The sequence below is a fragment of the Hyalella azteca genome, unplaced genomic scaffold (assembly GCF_000764305.2).
Source record: "Hyalella azteca isolate HAZT.00-mixed unplaced genomic scaffold, Hazt_2.0.2 contig17938, whole genome shotgun sequence".
NCBI lineage: Eukaryota > Metazoa > Arthropoda > Malacostraca > Amphipoda > Hyalellidae > Hyalella > Hyalella azteca.
The window spans coordinates 42,854-58,734 of record NW_025947702.1 but is presented as its reverse complement, the minus strand read 5'-3'; the positions used below and the strand labels follow the sequence as shown (position 1 = coordinate 58,734).

The following is a 15,881-nucleotide window of genomic DNA, read 5'->3' as shown; positions in this document are numbered from 1 at the left end:
TCTCAGTTCCTACATCGTTTCTTTCATTTAGAAAGTGCCTGTTTACAATTACTTCTAGTAATAGGATCCTGAGCAGATAAAATTACGTTAATTTGGAAGTTGAACAACCTTTAAATGCAAATTTTATGTATTGCGTATAGCTAAAGCAAGAAATGTGAGCAAAACGGGTTACCCTGCAGAAGAGAACTAGAGCGTGAATGAGTCCGTGATCATTAGAGCATGTCAACGTAAATAAGTGATTAAAGAAAAAAACTTCATTCAGAGAAAACCGGGTATTTAACAATTTGGGAAAAAGATATCTAACACTCTCGCATCATTTCAATTACCATCGCATGCCGGAGAATATTAATATAACAAAGAAGAATATATAACGACAATATAACGACAGCTTACATCACCCAAAATGCAGCACAGTTTCATCCAGCCAATCTTCATCTTTTCGTCGGATGGAAGTTAGAAATTTACAGACATTAATTAAAGATTTACACTATCACTTCTCACAATAACGTGAATGATGGACCACAACATGAGTGCTGACCTCTTCTTCAGCTGCCTCCTTCATCCTGATGGTCCACCGAGTAGCATGGATACGACGACGCCTCTCATCAGCTGATCCTCCTGCATCACAGAGAATAGAAAGGACATGTAAAGATCCTTGTAATGCAAACATTCCAGAGTAACTCGGATGGAAAATATGTTCATGAATAAAGAAGTGTAATAATTTACAAAATAGTGTTTCATTAAAAATTGAATAACTCTATAGGCGCCTAATTCACATCATACATTCCTCATTAGTTGCACCTTTAAACAAAACAAAGAACCACCTCGTATCAATTAAAACTTCATCAAAAATTTAGTTTAAAAAAAGTGGGGGGCGCGCTGCCCCACGTTACCCTATCAGTTTAACCGTTTCCAGGAGAGAATTAGTATCACAACTTTTTTAATTCAACTCGAAAGTTCATCCAAACCTAGAAATTTGTTCCCTTGAAAGCGGCTACATATCTGTTACAATTTCACATGTATCAGTTCAGCCGTTTCTAAAATGGAATTAGTATTCATAACTTTTGATATTCAAATCGAAAGTTCTTCCAAACCTGGAAGTTTATTCACTTTAAAGCGGCAAAAAGTCTTTCATAATGTCACGAGCATCAGTTTTTTATTTTTAATTCAGCCGTTTATATGATAGAATAAGTATTCATACCTTTTAATATGCAACTCGAAAGTTCCCCCCAACCTAGAAATTTATACACTTTAAAGCGGTGAAAAGTCTGTTATAATTCCACCTGTTTCAGTTCAGCCGATACTAAACTGAAATTATTAGTCATAACTTCTCAAATTTAACTCGAACGTTTTCCCAGATCTAGAAATTTATTCACTTAAAGAGGCTAATAGCAGGCCTGGCACTATGGCGATCATAGAGATAACTCAGTTTTTTTAAGGGGAATTAAAAATTTGGTTAATATTTCATAAATATTTAAGATATAAATTGAGCAATCGTTTTTATTCTACGTATTTTTCGGCACAGATTTCTAGCCAACTGTACACACCTCCGAGTTCGAAGCCGTGAACGCAAAACTGTCGATCTGGTGCTTAAATAACTGAAAATGAATTCAGGATTAAGGGTGAAAGCGGGTTCAAATTGGCCGTGCTGGATTAAACAGCATATATACAACATTAAAAGTATAATTAAAAATTAAAATTGCGTGAAATTTTATCCTTTACAAGATTTTCTAAAGGCCTCTTGCAAACGTATTCGTCGACGAAACGAGTTCGTTACGAGTTCCATCGTCGCCCTTCAACGTCTAGCGCTGCCTGCTGGTGATGGCATCGCGGCAACGGTGTTGCCAGATGCACAGAAATTTCTTTAAAATAAAAGAACTTTCTGATTACCAGATGAAACGCAGCTATGTCCTAAAAAGTCAGTAGAGTCGTCTCTTACTATAAATTCTAGAAATAAAACTCATATAAGGTATATTTCTTTCTCAAAAACTAGTATTTCAGTAAAGAGTCGTGTTTCTCCGATAACAGAAATTGTTTCTTCACAAACAGAAATTTTCTGCATCATCCGCAGCATAGATAAGTAAGATAACCGTTGCACCCACCGCGCGTAGTCAGTCTAATCTCGGTAGCGGAGGTGAACGCTGCGCGCAGTTGAAGACTGGGCCTTTTGAAATTTAACTCTTGCTTCATGCTAACCGTCGTGAGTGTATTAGGACCACATGCACGTATTTAGCGTGTGAATTGTTAAAAAACTTTCGAATAGTTTTTTTAATGAAATGAATGTCATCTATAGAAGGTCTGCCACATAAGATAAGAAGTCTTATCTATAAAGAACGTCTTCTTGCCGTGTTAGTGTTCTAGCCAAGCCTTCTCAGAGAACGGCTATCTGAACCTGTTACAAGAAGAAACTCGTGAATAAACTGTGAACAAAACGATCTGGCTCTAGTGGATCTTAAATGCTATGATTCAACTGAACTGAATAATTTCACCAGAATTAACGTTTCACCAGGAGTCTAGGGCAACAACTAATTGATTAGGTTATAGAAATTTAATAGATCTTTGAGATTGGAGTTTTAATGTTGTAATTCTTATTATTGACCGTCAATTGCTGTAATTTGCTCAGGTTGCGTCCGTAGCGTCTTGGAGACTTTCTCAGAATGTTCGTGTTAACGTTATCGGCTTACGGCAAAAAATATGGGACAGATAGAGGGCTGCAATGAAACACTGGTGCATTTAATATTAATTGGGAAATTCAGGTTCACATCCTACGTTAACCAAAATCTCTAGTACAATAAAACAGACGCAATTCAACTTGGATTCGAACACAATCCAAGTTGAAAATATATCAGCAAACATCGCTCAAACTTCTACATTATAACAATAAACGTTTATTCAGTATACAGTTCCGTAGGGTAGGGCGAATGTCGTATGCGACCGTATTTCCAGCGACCGTATTGTTCACAACGACCGTGCCGCAGCTGAAACCAACCAACGTTTCAGTGGTTGCCGTCCGTAGTCGTCAGCGGTTGCCGTCCGTAGTCCATAACCGTCATGTTTCGCTGATATTTATATCTCACGGTCAGTCTGGTCGTAGGTTTTTTATAACGACCGTACTTCGGAATAGTGTGGTAGTCTTCATCGTCGATTATGTTACTCGAAGCTCATTGCAGTGCTTCTACTGTTGATGATCGTGACCGTATCACTACCGACTATGACTGTAACCGTACCGTGCTGATGACTGTACCGATAATATAATTCTTGCACAGTGCTCGAATCTTGAATCTTCATGATTGCCGGAGTAGTGATCGTTGGACATCTCGCGTTGTCTCACGACTGAGTTGCAGTTGGAGTACTGATATTGACTGCATACATAAATATTTCGAAGTCGTTGCTGTTCTTTGGAAATTTTAAATGCGTTTACAGGAATCGCAGCTGCTTAGATGAGTTTAATTTTTTCGCAACCGTTAATGTTCGAAAATGGCTACAGCACAATATCCAATCACAGTAGTGACTACTGCTTGTCTTATTCTATCAGCGTATTCTGTAACCGTGTAACTATAGTGAACATGAACTAATTTAACGAAATCATTGAAAATATCAAATATGTGACAAGTCGAAAAAATTGATTAAAACCTGGCACAATTTTTGTTACATTTATATCAATAATATCCTTAATCGTATCCATAGCAACGGCCCGCGGGGAAACTTGAGTATTTTTCAATCGACCAACTTCGAGCATAACTTTTGGTAAGTTGTTACTGATGGTCTCCCCTTGCAGGAATAAATGTTCCCAAGATTAAATGCCTATCAAATCAGAAATATTGGGGATAGAAAATTATGACAGTTATCGTACCAAATGGCCAAACGTAGAATTATATACAGAAAATAAAATATGTCTAAAACATATAAAATGTGTCAAATTTCATAGCTTACGTAACGTTGTAAAAATACTAAAAATCTGGTCTTCATTGGGCCGTCTTCAGTTACATTTGGCGGCAAAATTCGACGTTGGATTTAAATTTGTTATAATTTTTTAGGTATGAAATAAACATGAAAACTGATTCTTGCGGTGCAAGTAATAAATACACCACTAAATATTGAATTTCTTGCCTGTTTTGGTAATTTTTGTTAGTGGATTTAATAGTTTTCTTCGTGCCACCACCTTCTGACATTTCTAAATATAAATCTAGGATACCTTGTAATTTCACGTTGGAATTAAAATATTTTTGTAGCAATAGGTAAAGTTATAACACGAAAGCATGTGCTGCTAAAATTGGAACTGAAATCATTAGATAGTCTGATATATCTGCTATTGGTATTAATACTTGAAACTTTCCTTATTTGTCAAAAGGTTAGCTGAAATGTAGGTATATAATGCAGCTGATTGGAATGTGTCTATGTGTCTAACTCTGGAATGGGATCGTCAGTTCGTTTTTGCCCGCCGTCTGATAACTAAACAGGACTTGAATGTTTACAGCTCGTATGATGTATTTTGCCAACACACAAACCTTCTCAACATATGACTTGACCATGATTTCTTCTTAGTGTTATCTTCGCGGCATTCGAAATTGTGGGTTGAACTAATTAGAAAAAAATAGCAAGAAGAAATATCAGTACCTCAACATGGCAGCCGCAACATTAGAGTGCGACATTTGCAACGAAGAATTCGACTCTGGCAACCACAAGCCACTTTGTCTGAACTGCGGCCACACATTTTGCTTCTTTTGCATCATGGAGCTAATGACTTCATCAGATATTTGTATCTGCCCTAAATGCAGGAAAGAAACTGCCCAAGATATCAATAAAATATTGGTTAACTACGCATTAATTCCATCTGAAAACAAACCGTATCAACGCTTACCACGTTCACCGTCAGAAACGCCATGTCTTCAGCACCGCAAGGCGCTGGATTACCTGTGCGTGGACTGCATCGAATTAGCGTGCTTCACGTGCACCAGAGATACGCACGCCACGCACAAAATAGAGGCGATAGACGACCTGCTCAGTGGGGATGAAAGTGTTGTGAACTCAATGAAGAAAATACAGACCAAGATGCAGGATAAGATTTCCGGTTTTAAAAATTTAGCCATGGAATATGATGACTTTTCGAGTTGGATTGACGACGTAATCAACGTGAAGAAGGATTTGGATGAATGGAAAGAAGCATTGCAGGTACAGATAGTTTCTGCCGACGAAGATTTTCAGGTCTGGAAGGAGTCGGTCTCCAATGCCGACGAGAAAAAAAGACTTGAGTACGTGGAAATTCTACGTCGCCTACAAATAAAGCCTGCAGTATATTCAAAGTTGCCAGAAATCAGAGCTAAGCTGGAAGCAGTTGTCAACAAGTGCCGTTCGTTAAAGGTGAGTCGAATAAATTGATTATTTGTAAGCACCTCCATAAAATAGAAATAGTATTGGTTGCTAGAAAACTTCTCAGAGTTTTGCGTAGTGGTTTTTATTCAAGTGTTAAAGGGAGGCTTTCCTGGCGAGCTTGAAATTTTCTTACGTTCGGTGTGGATAATATTAACTGCTAAAGGTTCATATTCTAGTGCATTATTCAATGAATACAATCGTATGAAAAAACAATTTCGATTTTATGCTCCAGAAGCTGAAACAATCAACTTATTTACAGATGCCAGTAAATCCGCAAAACCTCTCGCCCCATGGACAACCTTTGACAATCACAAACTTTGATGAGGGCAAGCGAGCTGTAAGAAATCTGTTACCCAACAGAAAGTCCAGTAATCTCGTTGTGATTTCCTTCCATACGAACCCCATCCCGCAGCTCGATGAGCTTCTGGAGTTGATTGTTTCCAACGACACCGGCGACGTATGCTTGGTTAACATGGACTACTACTGGAGGGCTCCAATCCTTCAAGATGGAAGCTTAAATACAGTCATCGCTAAATTTGGGTGGGTCGCATTTTCTCAGTTTGTTTATGTTAATGATGGATAGCCAAATTAGTACATGGAAGCAAAGTTATATATCAAAATCAGACGAATTTTTATTGCTACTAATTGGATACGCCTTTCACTTCAGACTTATTAATTCTCCTAGTGTTTTTTTCATTTTGAACAAACCCTCCGCTTACTAATGTAGTAAATTCCAAAATTTTTAGGATTTATATTAGAACTAAATTCAGGAACTTGTTTATTACAAAGTCTCACATTGAGAGAAACGGCTTCATGTTTGATGGAAGGCTGTTCCTAAGAATTTGCAAGAAGGAACTATAGTTCAGCCACCATAACACCTTTTTTAACGACGTGCTGTCAATTTATTCTTCAATATTACAAAATCTATCAATAAAAACTGGCAATTTATTATTAGTACACCTCCTCCTCCCGTGGTGACAGATGCTGGCTCAGCGCCCTGTACGGCTCCCCATACAACGTCATGAACTACGTGAGGCAGCGAAAACGCAAGCCCCGCATGTTCGGCGTACGCTTCGATACTTTTCAGGGCCTTGATTACTGTATAAAAAATGAACTACCTGCATGTGGTTAGTATGTAGATAGTTTATTTTCTACGTTTACTGAAATGGCGGCGCTTATTTTTTTGAATTACTTCATACGACAGCTTTAAATGCCACTTTGTTCAATAAATAAGACTGCATTTTCTTTTCAGGCTAAAAAATCAGTGACAAATAGCAGCTGAAATACATCTTCATCTCGTCACGTTTTTTAAGGAAACGATCGTATAAAAATCATTCCAATGATAATTTCATTGCGAAAAATACACAGTCACGATTTTAAGAAATGTTCGTTGAATATGGACTGACATCTTGTAGCAACTTCTGCTTCACTGATATTTCATAGGTTATGACTTTACTTCATCGAAGTCTCATAATTGACCTGTCCTTAATATTCTGTGACGTGATGACCTCATTCCCAAATTATCAAGTTAGGTTATTGTTTTATCTTTCTCCGTAAGCAACGTTTATACTAGGATATTTAATAAGTGGGTCGCCTAAAACGTACATGCGTATGTATTATCCGTTTCGTTGGAAACAATAATTGCCAGTAAGGAGGAAGATTATCGCAAATAATTAGCTTGTTATTAGATAAAGTATCCACTGCAATAGTTTTCGTCCATTAAAATGCGCAAACCCCAAAACCTGTTTATAATAATTATAGATAGTTCCGTACGTGATTATAACAGACGTTTATTTCGCAGGCACACACTTATAGATGCAAGACAATGTTTTTATTTGCTAATAATCAAATTATGTTGTTGCAATTTTAATAACGAATCGCTCTTCCTTAGCTGGTTTGGAATGAATATCATTTTGCGTGACTGATTTACAATTTATGTTACAGAAGATGTTTGCTGCGTCCGATTAAGAGCAGTGCCGAACTCCCAAATCTGTACATGTGTGCCGGACAGCCTTGGCACTACACTTAAGGATCGCGGTTGGAAAATAAGCCGCTGGCACTTCCCTCACCTACGAGACGATGACTTGGATTGGATGTGCAAAATCCTACAACCCTTCAAAGATTGCAGGTCCGGATGAGGGAGCTATCAGCTTAAGATTTGACATTCAAGCCCGTTCATAGAAGACGAAGCAACCACTAAGCTTTCTCCTGCGATTTATCGCAGGTTTATGCTATATATTGGCATCCTAAAGGTTACGTTTGGTTTTGATCTCCGAACATTCTTTTTCACTCTCTTAGAAGGTCGGTTGTTACATACATTTTCCTAATCAAACTCTGAAGTAAGCGAATACGAAAAATATATAAATTATTCATTCATAATGAGCATAATCGTCAAATAAAAATGTTAGAAAATATGATAACAAAGCCTATTAGACAACAAAAAAACAGTCGTTACGACTTACGAATGAAGCTTTATTAAAAAAAATTGCACCACAGTTTTTTGTTTGGAATTTTTCGAGTTTGCAAAATAGTTATAGCAAGATTTTTTTGTGCCTATAAAAAATTATTGAAAGGTGCAGGAATTATTATGGTCTGGAGGTTAAACTTTACTCAAACTCTACCGATCTCATCGCCGCCAATAAACGTTCGAATCTGATGCAGCGTGCTCTTTCATTCTTAGGGACGGCAGAGAGGGAGATTTGAATCCCTTAAATGGATGCCCAATACTGCATCACGGTCAAAAACGGATCCCAGTTGGCGACGCTCACTTTTAGTTCAATAATTTGTGTCAGATCGAATCTTTGAATAGATATAATAGGTACACTTTGCAGTCATCTCAATTCGATATATTTTTTCTCGTGTATTTAAAATTTTCATGTGCGTATTATGAATTTATTAAGCTCGTAACTTAGCAGAATTCCGCATGCTATGTTTACCTTCATAGCAAATAACTGTGTGTGATAAGGCGTCTCGAGTGTATACGTCCACGCAACTCTCGAAAGCGAACAAAACGTTCGTACGCTTATTTTTTGATGAATTCTAAATTTAGAGTCATTCACTTGAAACGTTTTCCTAACTTGAATAATTTTGCTGGTGCATAGTATCGAGTTAGAAATTCCGGATCTAGAAGCTTTGAACCGAAATACTACCCTAAGGTTTTTTACTTTCACCCTAGCTTCAGTCTGGTCATCCCGAGCGACCATCTCACCGGGCTGGGCAGTCGCCGGCTGGTTGAGATGTTGCCGAACGCAAAATACATTTACTGTGACCCGCGCCCTAAACTCCCGACCTCTGCTTCTTTACAAGCATCGACGTCGACTGGAGATTTGGTGCCGCAAGGGTGCTTTTCACGGTCAAAATTCACAGAATTATCCACCGAAATAATCCTTCAGTGGGTGAATAATGCGACGAGTAAGTAAGTGCTAGACTGTTAAACCAAACATCATGTTTGCTTGCCTATGTTCCAAGCACAAGCGATACAATTGTTTAAACATGGATCTAACTATTGTTGAAATAGCATTTTCAATAACGAACAGGTTATCGCTCAACGACAACGAAGTAAAATACCGATTGATAGCTCATTATGTACATATATATTCGAAGGCAGGCTCAAACAATCTTAAGGATAACGAACATTATGAAATGCAAATTGCATCTTCTCCAGTTTCAAAATCTAGCAGAAATCATTTGAAAGTCTGCCGTAAGCGCATTCCTGAATTTGATTCAACGCTTTTGGTAAAATAAATGCGTGGGAATAGTCAAATGTTCTGTATAAACTAAAAAATCTTTCTATAAGGATATCAGGTGAAAGAAAATAATTATCTTCAATATGAGATTTACACTCATTTGAAGCGTGTAAAACCTATATACATCCTCAGTGACTGAAATAATAACGTAGTATACTTTAAATCGAGGGCCCAATGTAATTTGTTGATGGATCTGTCACACTGATATTTAAGATGTGAAGCCAGTCTTTTATGATTTTTGTGTCCTATTGAGATTTTATGTTGATGTACAGTAATGTCAACTTTGTTAAAATTTATTAGAAATAAATGAGCAAGTTTCTCGTTAAATTTCAGTGATTACATGAGATGATTTTTTTCGCATCACGTGGGTTCTGATAAGTTTTTATATTAAATTGTTTTTTGAACTAAACGTTAGCTTATTCATCACCCTTGGATTAAACAGAAATCGACCAAGAAGATGGGATACTTTTTACCGTGCTACGAGTTGGTATAGTTCGTTAGCTAAACTGCTCACACCATCCCGCTGCAGGCTTGAAGTCGCTTCTGACGTGTCTTCTGACACTATGTTTTATTTTGCGCATTTTAGTTCAAACTGGTGAGGTGAAATTGGAAGTGCTGGCAGCAATCATGGATCAGTGTAATATACGTGAACAAGCTGAGGGTTAGAACAAGGCCGAATCTGATAAATCATGATTAGATACTCGGTTCCTGGTCATAAGAGTTGTGCTTATGGCTGAGAAGGGGTTGTTAGATTTTGGAATACTAAATTAGTATCTGGTGAGCTTCTGACGTCTCTGTGTGGATTATGGTGTGGGATTTGATAGCGAAGGAATGGAGGATAATATTACTTCAAAACTTGATGGAACTGATACACCCTCGAACTTTGAGCACCTTATAGGAGCTTCATCTACTTATCTTTAATGAATCATTATTCATCTATCATTAATCAATTATTTTTATCATTGTTTTTGCATATAAGATATAGTGCATTTCAGTCATAGCGTCATCTCAATAATCAACGGAGATTTTTATAATTTTTGCAATGTCTGACTACGACGAATCAACATTCAGGAGCTAACAATGAACGGGTAAATTTATTTAGGCAGATATCTATCACAAAGGTAAATCTATCTAGGTTTCATAAAACAATTCATACAACTGTTATCACTTCACTGCAGAAGAACCAACTGTCTTCCGATTGATCTTAATTTTTACAACACTTCTCTTTAACTTCACTTCTTGAATGTTTGTCTGCTACAAATCTTATAATTGAGATTTAACACACTTGTATCTGTTCATTCGATCTGAAATTTTGCACACTTGCGTAAAGTCAGAGACAATGCTTGAATCAATTGACAGAATAAATAATTTACAAATTTTTTACATTTTTTCTTTAATAATAAAAGAAAAGTTAAAAAAATTACATTTAAAAATAAAATCAGAAATTGATTGTACATGTGTAACATCGGATACACTGGTCTCTTTAGAAGTGTTGTATTTAAAAAGTAATTTTTAAACGCATATTATTTCTAAGGATTTTCAAGCAAAAACTAAAAAGAGGGATCCCAGTTGCAGTTAACCAGTGGAGACACCGATAGCCCACGTATCGTGGATACCACAACCCGCTCCTTGATTGCCTTACAGCTGTAAATGGGTTTTATCGTTTAAGTTTAACCTGAATTTTTAGGTGACTAACCGATATCTGTCGAGTTGGATCTCCATCAAACTCGAGCTATATGTTAATTTATTAATTTATAAATAATATATATCATTTAAACGACAAATCAGTCAGTCTGAATTTATTTCACCCACTAAGCAGGTGTAAAATTACCATATTTCTCGAGTTCGGTGGAACAAATTCATTTGTGACAGTTATCGGTTAAATACATAATTCAGGAACGACTACACTGAATTGCCTGAAATTGTTACAGCCTCTCTGCACAAGCGTACAATTAACATATTTTGCTAATTTGGTGGAGACCCGACTTCATTTGTGACAGTTATACGTTAATTAACTAACTCAGGAACAAATAAAACCTCAACTTAAAATTTTGACGGCCTCTGCACACGGGAAAAATTAACATATTTTTCGAGTTTTGTGAAGACCTATAACTTCAAATGTGACAGCTATTGTCAACTAAGGGCAGTCGCAATTAGTTGCACGACTTGATCATTCTCGCCATTCAAGATAACGATGCAATCTTATCGCTGCATCTCATCAGACCAGACTCTACTGGCATTTCTAGTCACAATCAGAGGATGTTACAGGGAAAGCTTCGATGAATCCTGAACATCGATTCTAAGCATTTAGATGAATCCTGAACATCTACGTGGCAAAAGTTTTCTCCGATGCTGACAAGAATCAGACATAAAATTTCGTAGCAGAATGTGATAAATAATGTAATCAATTTCGAGATGAATTAAGGTGTAGTTTAAGTGTGCGTTTAAAAAATGAAAGAAAGTTTTATACTGCGTTTTAAGCCTCTGCTGCATATAAGCACGACCAACTCGAGTTGAGAGTTGAAAGGATATTAAACTGAAGACAAGCTATTGCTATTAACATGTACTGCACTCCCAGTTCTGAAAATCTTGCTTATATTTGAATAAAATTTTCGTGCAACAAGTCCTATCAACCGAAGGTTGGATGTTTATGAAAATTTGAGCTACAAAACCTGAACATGAAACTGCTTGATTTTCTTGACTGTATTAGAAAATTTTCAGTGGGTTTTTACAGCCCAACTACAGCCGTATTTTTCAATGGGGCTGTAGCCTTTATAATGTGTGATACCATGAATTTTATTACAGTGACTAAAATATAAATATTTATATAATTATTTATTTTAGAAATATATATACTAATTTCAGTAATTATATACATAATACCAATGCCGCTAATTCCATTCATGTTAATCTCTCGTCCAAGTACATCAGTATAAAATACTAACGATAAACCTCGCCACTATCGCAAAACTATGATAGTACTGCCTGCTCTAACTCAAATATAGGCGAAAAATAAACCTGAAGAAAACGTATCAAGTAAATTGCTCGAGGATTCCTTCCCTTCGCTCCATCGCCATTCGAAATAATTTTCAATCATTTTTTAATTTATGAGTCTTGTACTTATTAGGATTTATGTGCGCCAATAATATATAACGTCTTCAAACTTATCAGTCATTTTGAATGGTATTGACAAATTATTGTGATTTTGTTTTAAATAAAGAACCTTGTATTTTGGACCTAGCTTCAACCTTCTCTAAATCTACCTCAACTGTCAGCATCTGCATTGAGATGATTTTTTTAGCGAGATGCGTTGTGATTCTACAGAAGGTGCATGCATCGAGAACTTATAAGAAGTCATTTGAAAAGATAGTCCCTAATCGTTAGGTCAACCACATTCTATAAAACGAAGATATAATTTTTTAAATTTTTACAACACGGCCCGTGCAGCGTTGGAGTACGAAGTTTGCAAAGACGCCTTCGACTCAGGCAATCACAAGCCGAGCTGGCTTCCCTGCGGCCACAAGTTTTGCTTCTCTTTATATGATGGTCTTCGTGAAGTGATCATGGTGAACCGTTCATGTTCGGAAAACAGGATTGATTTACAGCAGATTGATCGACACTGAGTTCGCAATGCTCTGGGATCCTAATAAAAGACTTATCCCATCAACTCAGGCCAAATAAATCTTAATAAAATTTCCAAGTACAAATAGACAAATTTTTTGGTTTGCACAAAGCAAGAACGAAAGCTGGAGTTTCAGAAAAGTGATTCTTTACATTTTGCTCAGATATTCGAAAGGTAGTTCGATCGAAAATTACTTCTACTTATATTTATCAACTTGGAAGTGCTCCAATTTTAATTCAGATGCGCATAGAGGCTGTAGCCGGTATGCTCGATTCATCAGCAATATAAACGCTACTGTGTTACTCTCGTCGTCAAGTATGCGATGCAATGAATGTGGCTGAAGGCGATGGCAGACGACACGAAAATAATGTGTAGACGAGTTTACTTAGAATACGTTACGAATTGAGGTTGACTACCATCTTTTTTTCTTCTCTTTTGGCATGAACATACTTTTTCCTGTTGATCCTGTTGATCAATGTATTGATGTAACTCCACAATCTATCTTAACTGAACACAATTCAAGGATAGGTAGAGCTTGCACGAAGAAAATTCAATTAATCCCTTCAATCCAGAGGTTTGTGTTATAAATTTTTATCCGGTTGAGAAGATGCTGAACGAGACGATTCGGACTGAGAAATGAAGAAAGACCGTTCAAATATTTTTTTATCAATATAAATCATGGACCAATAATGTTATTTAGGACCCTTAGAATACTTTGGGATAAGATACATTCTGATTTGCAGCTCTCATCTGACGGGCTCGTGCTGCATGGTAAGCCATGGACAGTCACTAACAATGATGAAGGAGAGCGAGCTCTCGCAGCCCCTCATCAACGATAGGGAGCCGTCAGCCCAGCCACCTTCTTGTTGTGTCCACCCATGGCTGCACTAGTATAATGTTGACCCAATAGAAGTTCATTTTCGCGGATGTAGTTCGTTGTTCGCCTGTGACGTCACTGATCTCAGTGACGTCACGGGCATTAACCATTCACCTAAATGCGATCAAATCAGTCAACCAATCCGTCATGGGAATGACGGGATTGTTTACGTTTCTCGATCTACGTGACGTAACAAGAAAGCTGAACTGAAATACGGAACTTCTCGTGGGTCAACCTTATACAGTTCAACCATGATGTCCACCAACACGCGCCCCGTAAGGCGGCTGCCTGAGCCTATATGTCCCGCCTCGCCGCCTATGACACCGTCGACATCAGCCTTTTGCTCCTGGACTCCTGCATGCTGGAGGCCTGCAGGACAGTCGGATGGTGGCAAAGGAGCAACCATTAAAAATGTTGGGTAAGTTTAGTGAATATTTAATGTTATTAGCATTATTTATAGTTTTACAACCTTTTTAAAAGAAAAAAGACTGCACACGTGAAGATGTGACGTTCTCAAACAACTCTTAACAACGCTTCAATTTTTTTTTCGCTAGAAATCGTGATTAGATAGATTGATAATATATTATGAATCTATCTTAGCGTTCATAAGGGACAGGGTGCCCCGGTGTTTACAGTTTAGAGTCCCAGGATTTGAGCAGTGAGTTGCGGGTCCGATTCCAGCTGCCTGTGACATTTACGTTCAAGATCGGTGAGGTGACCGGTCGGGGGGGGGGGGATTGGGGAGGTAGGCGCAGGCCCAACAAAATTGATTGAACAATAAGTTGCACGCTCGACACCCGGAACAAGCTAAGAAAATTCTGCGATGTTCAGCATCATCTTTTATCATCAAATTTAGTAAATGTAAAATTAGATGTCGTAAATGGTAAATTCTGTAAAAAATTAGGCAATATGGCCGACGAGTCAAGGAAGCCATGAAAAATTATTTAATTTTATAAATATTAAAATGTGTCACTTAGTAGCTAAAATCTTATCAGCAGAATCGTTCAGTGATATTTTTCAAAGTTAATTTGAGCTCCCATTTTTTCTATCTTAAGCACTTATAAAAGAATTACCATGAAATGCATATAATAGGTTAATGAGAATTCATAGTGAATGAATTCTTAATTGAAGTTAATTGAATGCATAGTGATTATGTGAATATCGACGTTTTTTTTTAGTTCCACATATCATGGCTACGATTAAACCGGGTCTGAGTTGTCAGCAGTAGCGATAATGAAACTTTTCGAACTTTCGGAAGAATCGACGGCAAAGTTGGAAAGTTCCCATTCGCTGCGCAGTAAATTAAAAATATTAACAGAAGGGTACTTCGAAGATTCTGTACTGCGAGTCTTTCATATTAATTAGGCAGCATTTTATTTCTCTGACGACACCACAAAAAATATTCTGCTTGCTGAATTAAATTTTTTTGTAAGCCCTTCATCTACCAATTCGCAACTCGCGTTACGCGGCATTTAGATCTGAATATCAATCACGACAAGTAATGTATCTCTAAATGAATGGTTTAAACTTTCGCCTGGTTAATCATTTTGCAAGCGAATCTGATCATAATTCAGGAAATAGAGATCATGTAAAACCAGCATATATATAACTACTCTGAAATAAACAACATTAAACTAATATTTAGTTCATAAATAAATAATTATTGTATTGTTTGAATTGGAGGTATAATCGAATTTAATATTCCTAACTAAACTAGTTGCAGTTGTTCAGATGCTGGAGTGGAACCTAGCTGCATCAGAGGAACAACGACCAACGCGGGATCTCTCAAGTTCGACGTTCGTTTCGCCGGGGAGCAGGACGTCGCAAACTACGCAAGGTTGCCACGAAAAATTGGTTAGTTTATGTCCGTTAATAAGTTTATGAGCTTCATATCTGTAAAACTTTTAAAACCGTATACATCCTAACTCAGCTAAGTAGCAGGGAAGCGCGCAGGTGCTTGAAGGGAAATGTGGGAGTATAAACCCAGTGACTTAATGTGGCAGATAAGCTTAGTGTTGAATCTTGAATTGCTATGCAGGATCTACCCAGAGCTGGGCAGCGCTACTTGGAAATGTAGCGGCGCTACCGCTACCGCTACCGCTACCGCTACATGCTCTAAATGTAGCGGGCGCTACCGCTACCGCTACACTCACTAGATTGTAACGGGCGCTACCGCTACCGCTACAGTAAAATGTAGCGCGCTACATTGGCCGCTACAATGGCCAAAATTATTGGAAATCTCTAAATATTTATTGTTCTGCTA

General features: G+C 37.4%; 1 protein-coding gene across 1 annotated transcript; it reads left to right on the top strand.

Moving 5' to 3' along the window:
- Positions 1-4,362: 4,362 nt before the first annotated feature.
- LOC108668250 lies at positions 4,363-9,483 on the top strand. The gene is made up of 5 exons (XM_018155431.2): positions 4,363-5,361; positions 5,633-5,913; positions 6,355-6,500; positions 7,318-7,501; positions 8,549-9,483. Exons 1-5 carry the CDS (start codon positions 4,624-4,626, stop codon positions 8,790-8,792), a joined length of 1,593 nt encoding a protein of 530 aa, XP_018010920.1. The 5' UTR covers positions 4,363-4,623; the 3' UTR covers positions 8,793-9,483.
- The last annotated feature ends 6,398 nt before the right edge of the window (positions 9,484-15,881 follow it).

Coding starts and splice junctions, on each gene's coding strand:
- LOC108668250 (XM_018155431.2), top strand. CDS start 4,624: ATGGCAGCCGCAACATTAGAGTGCGACATTTGCAACGAAGAATTCGAC. Junction 6,501..7,317: donor AAATGAACTACCTGCATGTG/GTTAGTATGTAG, acceptor TTTATGTTACAG/AAGATGTTTGCTGCGTCCGA. Junction 7,502..8,548: donor CAACCCTTCAAAGATTGCAG/GTCCGGATGAGG, acceptor CTTTCACCCTAG/CTTCAGTCTGGTCATCCCGA.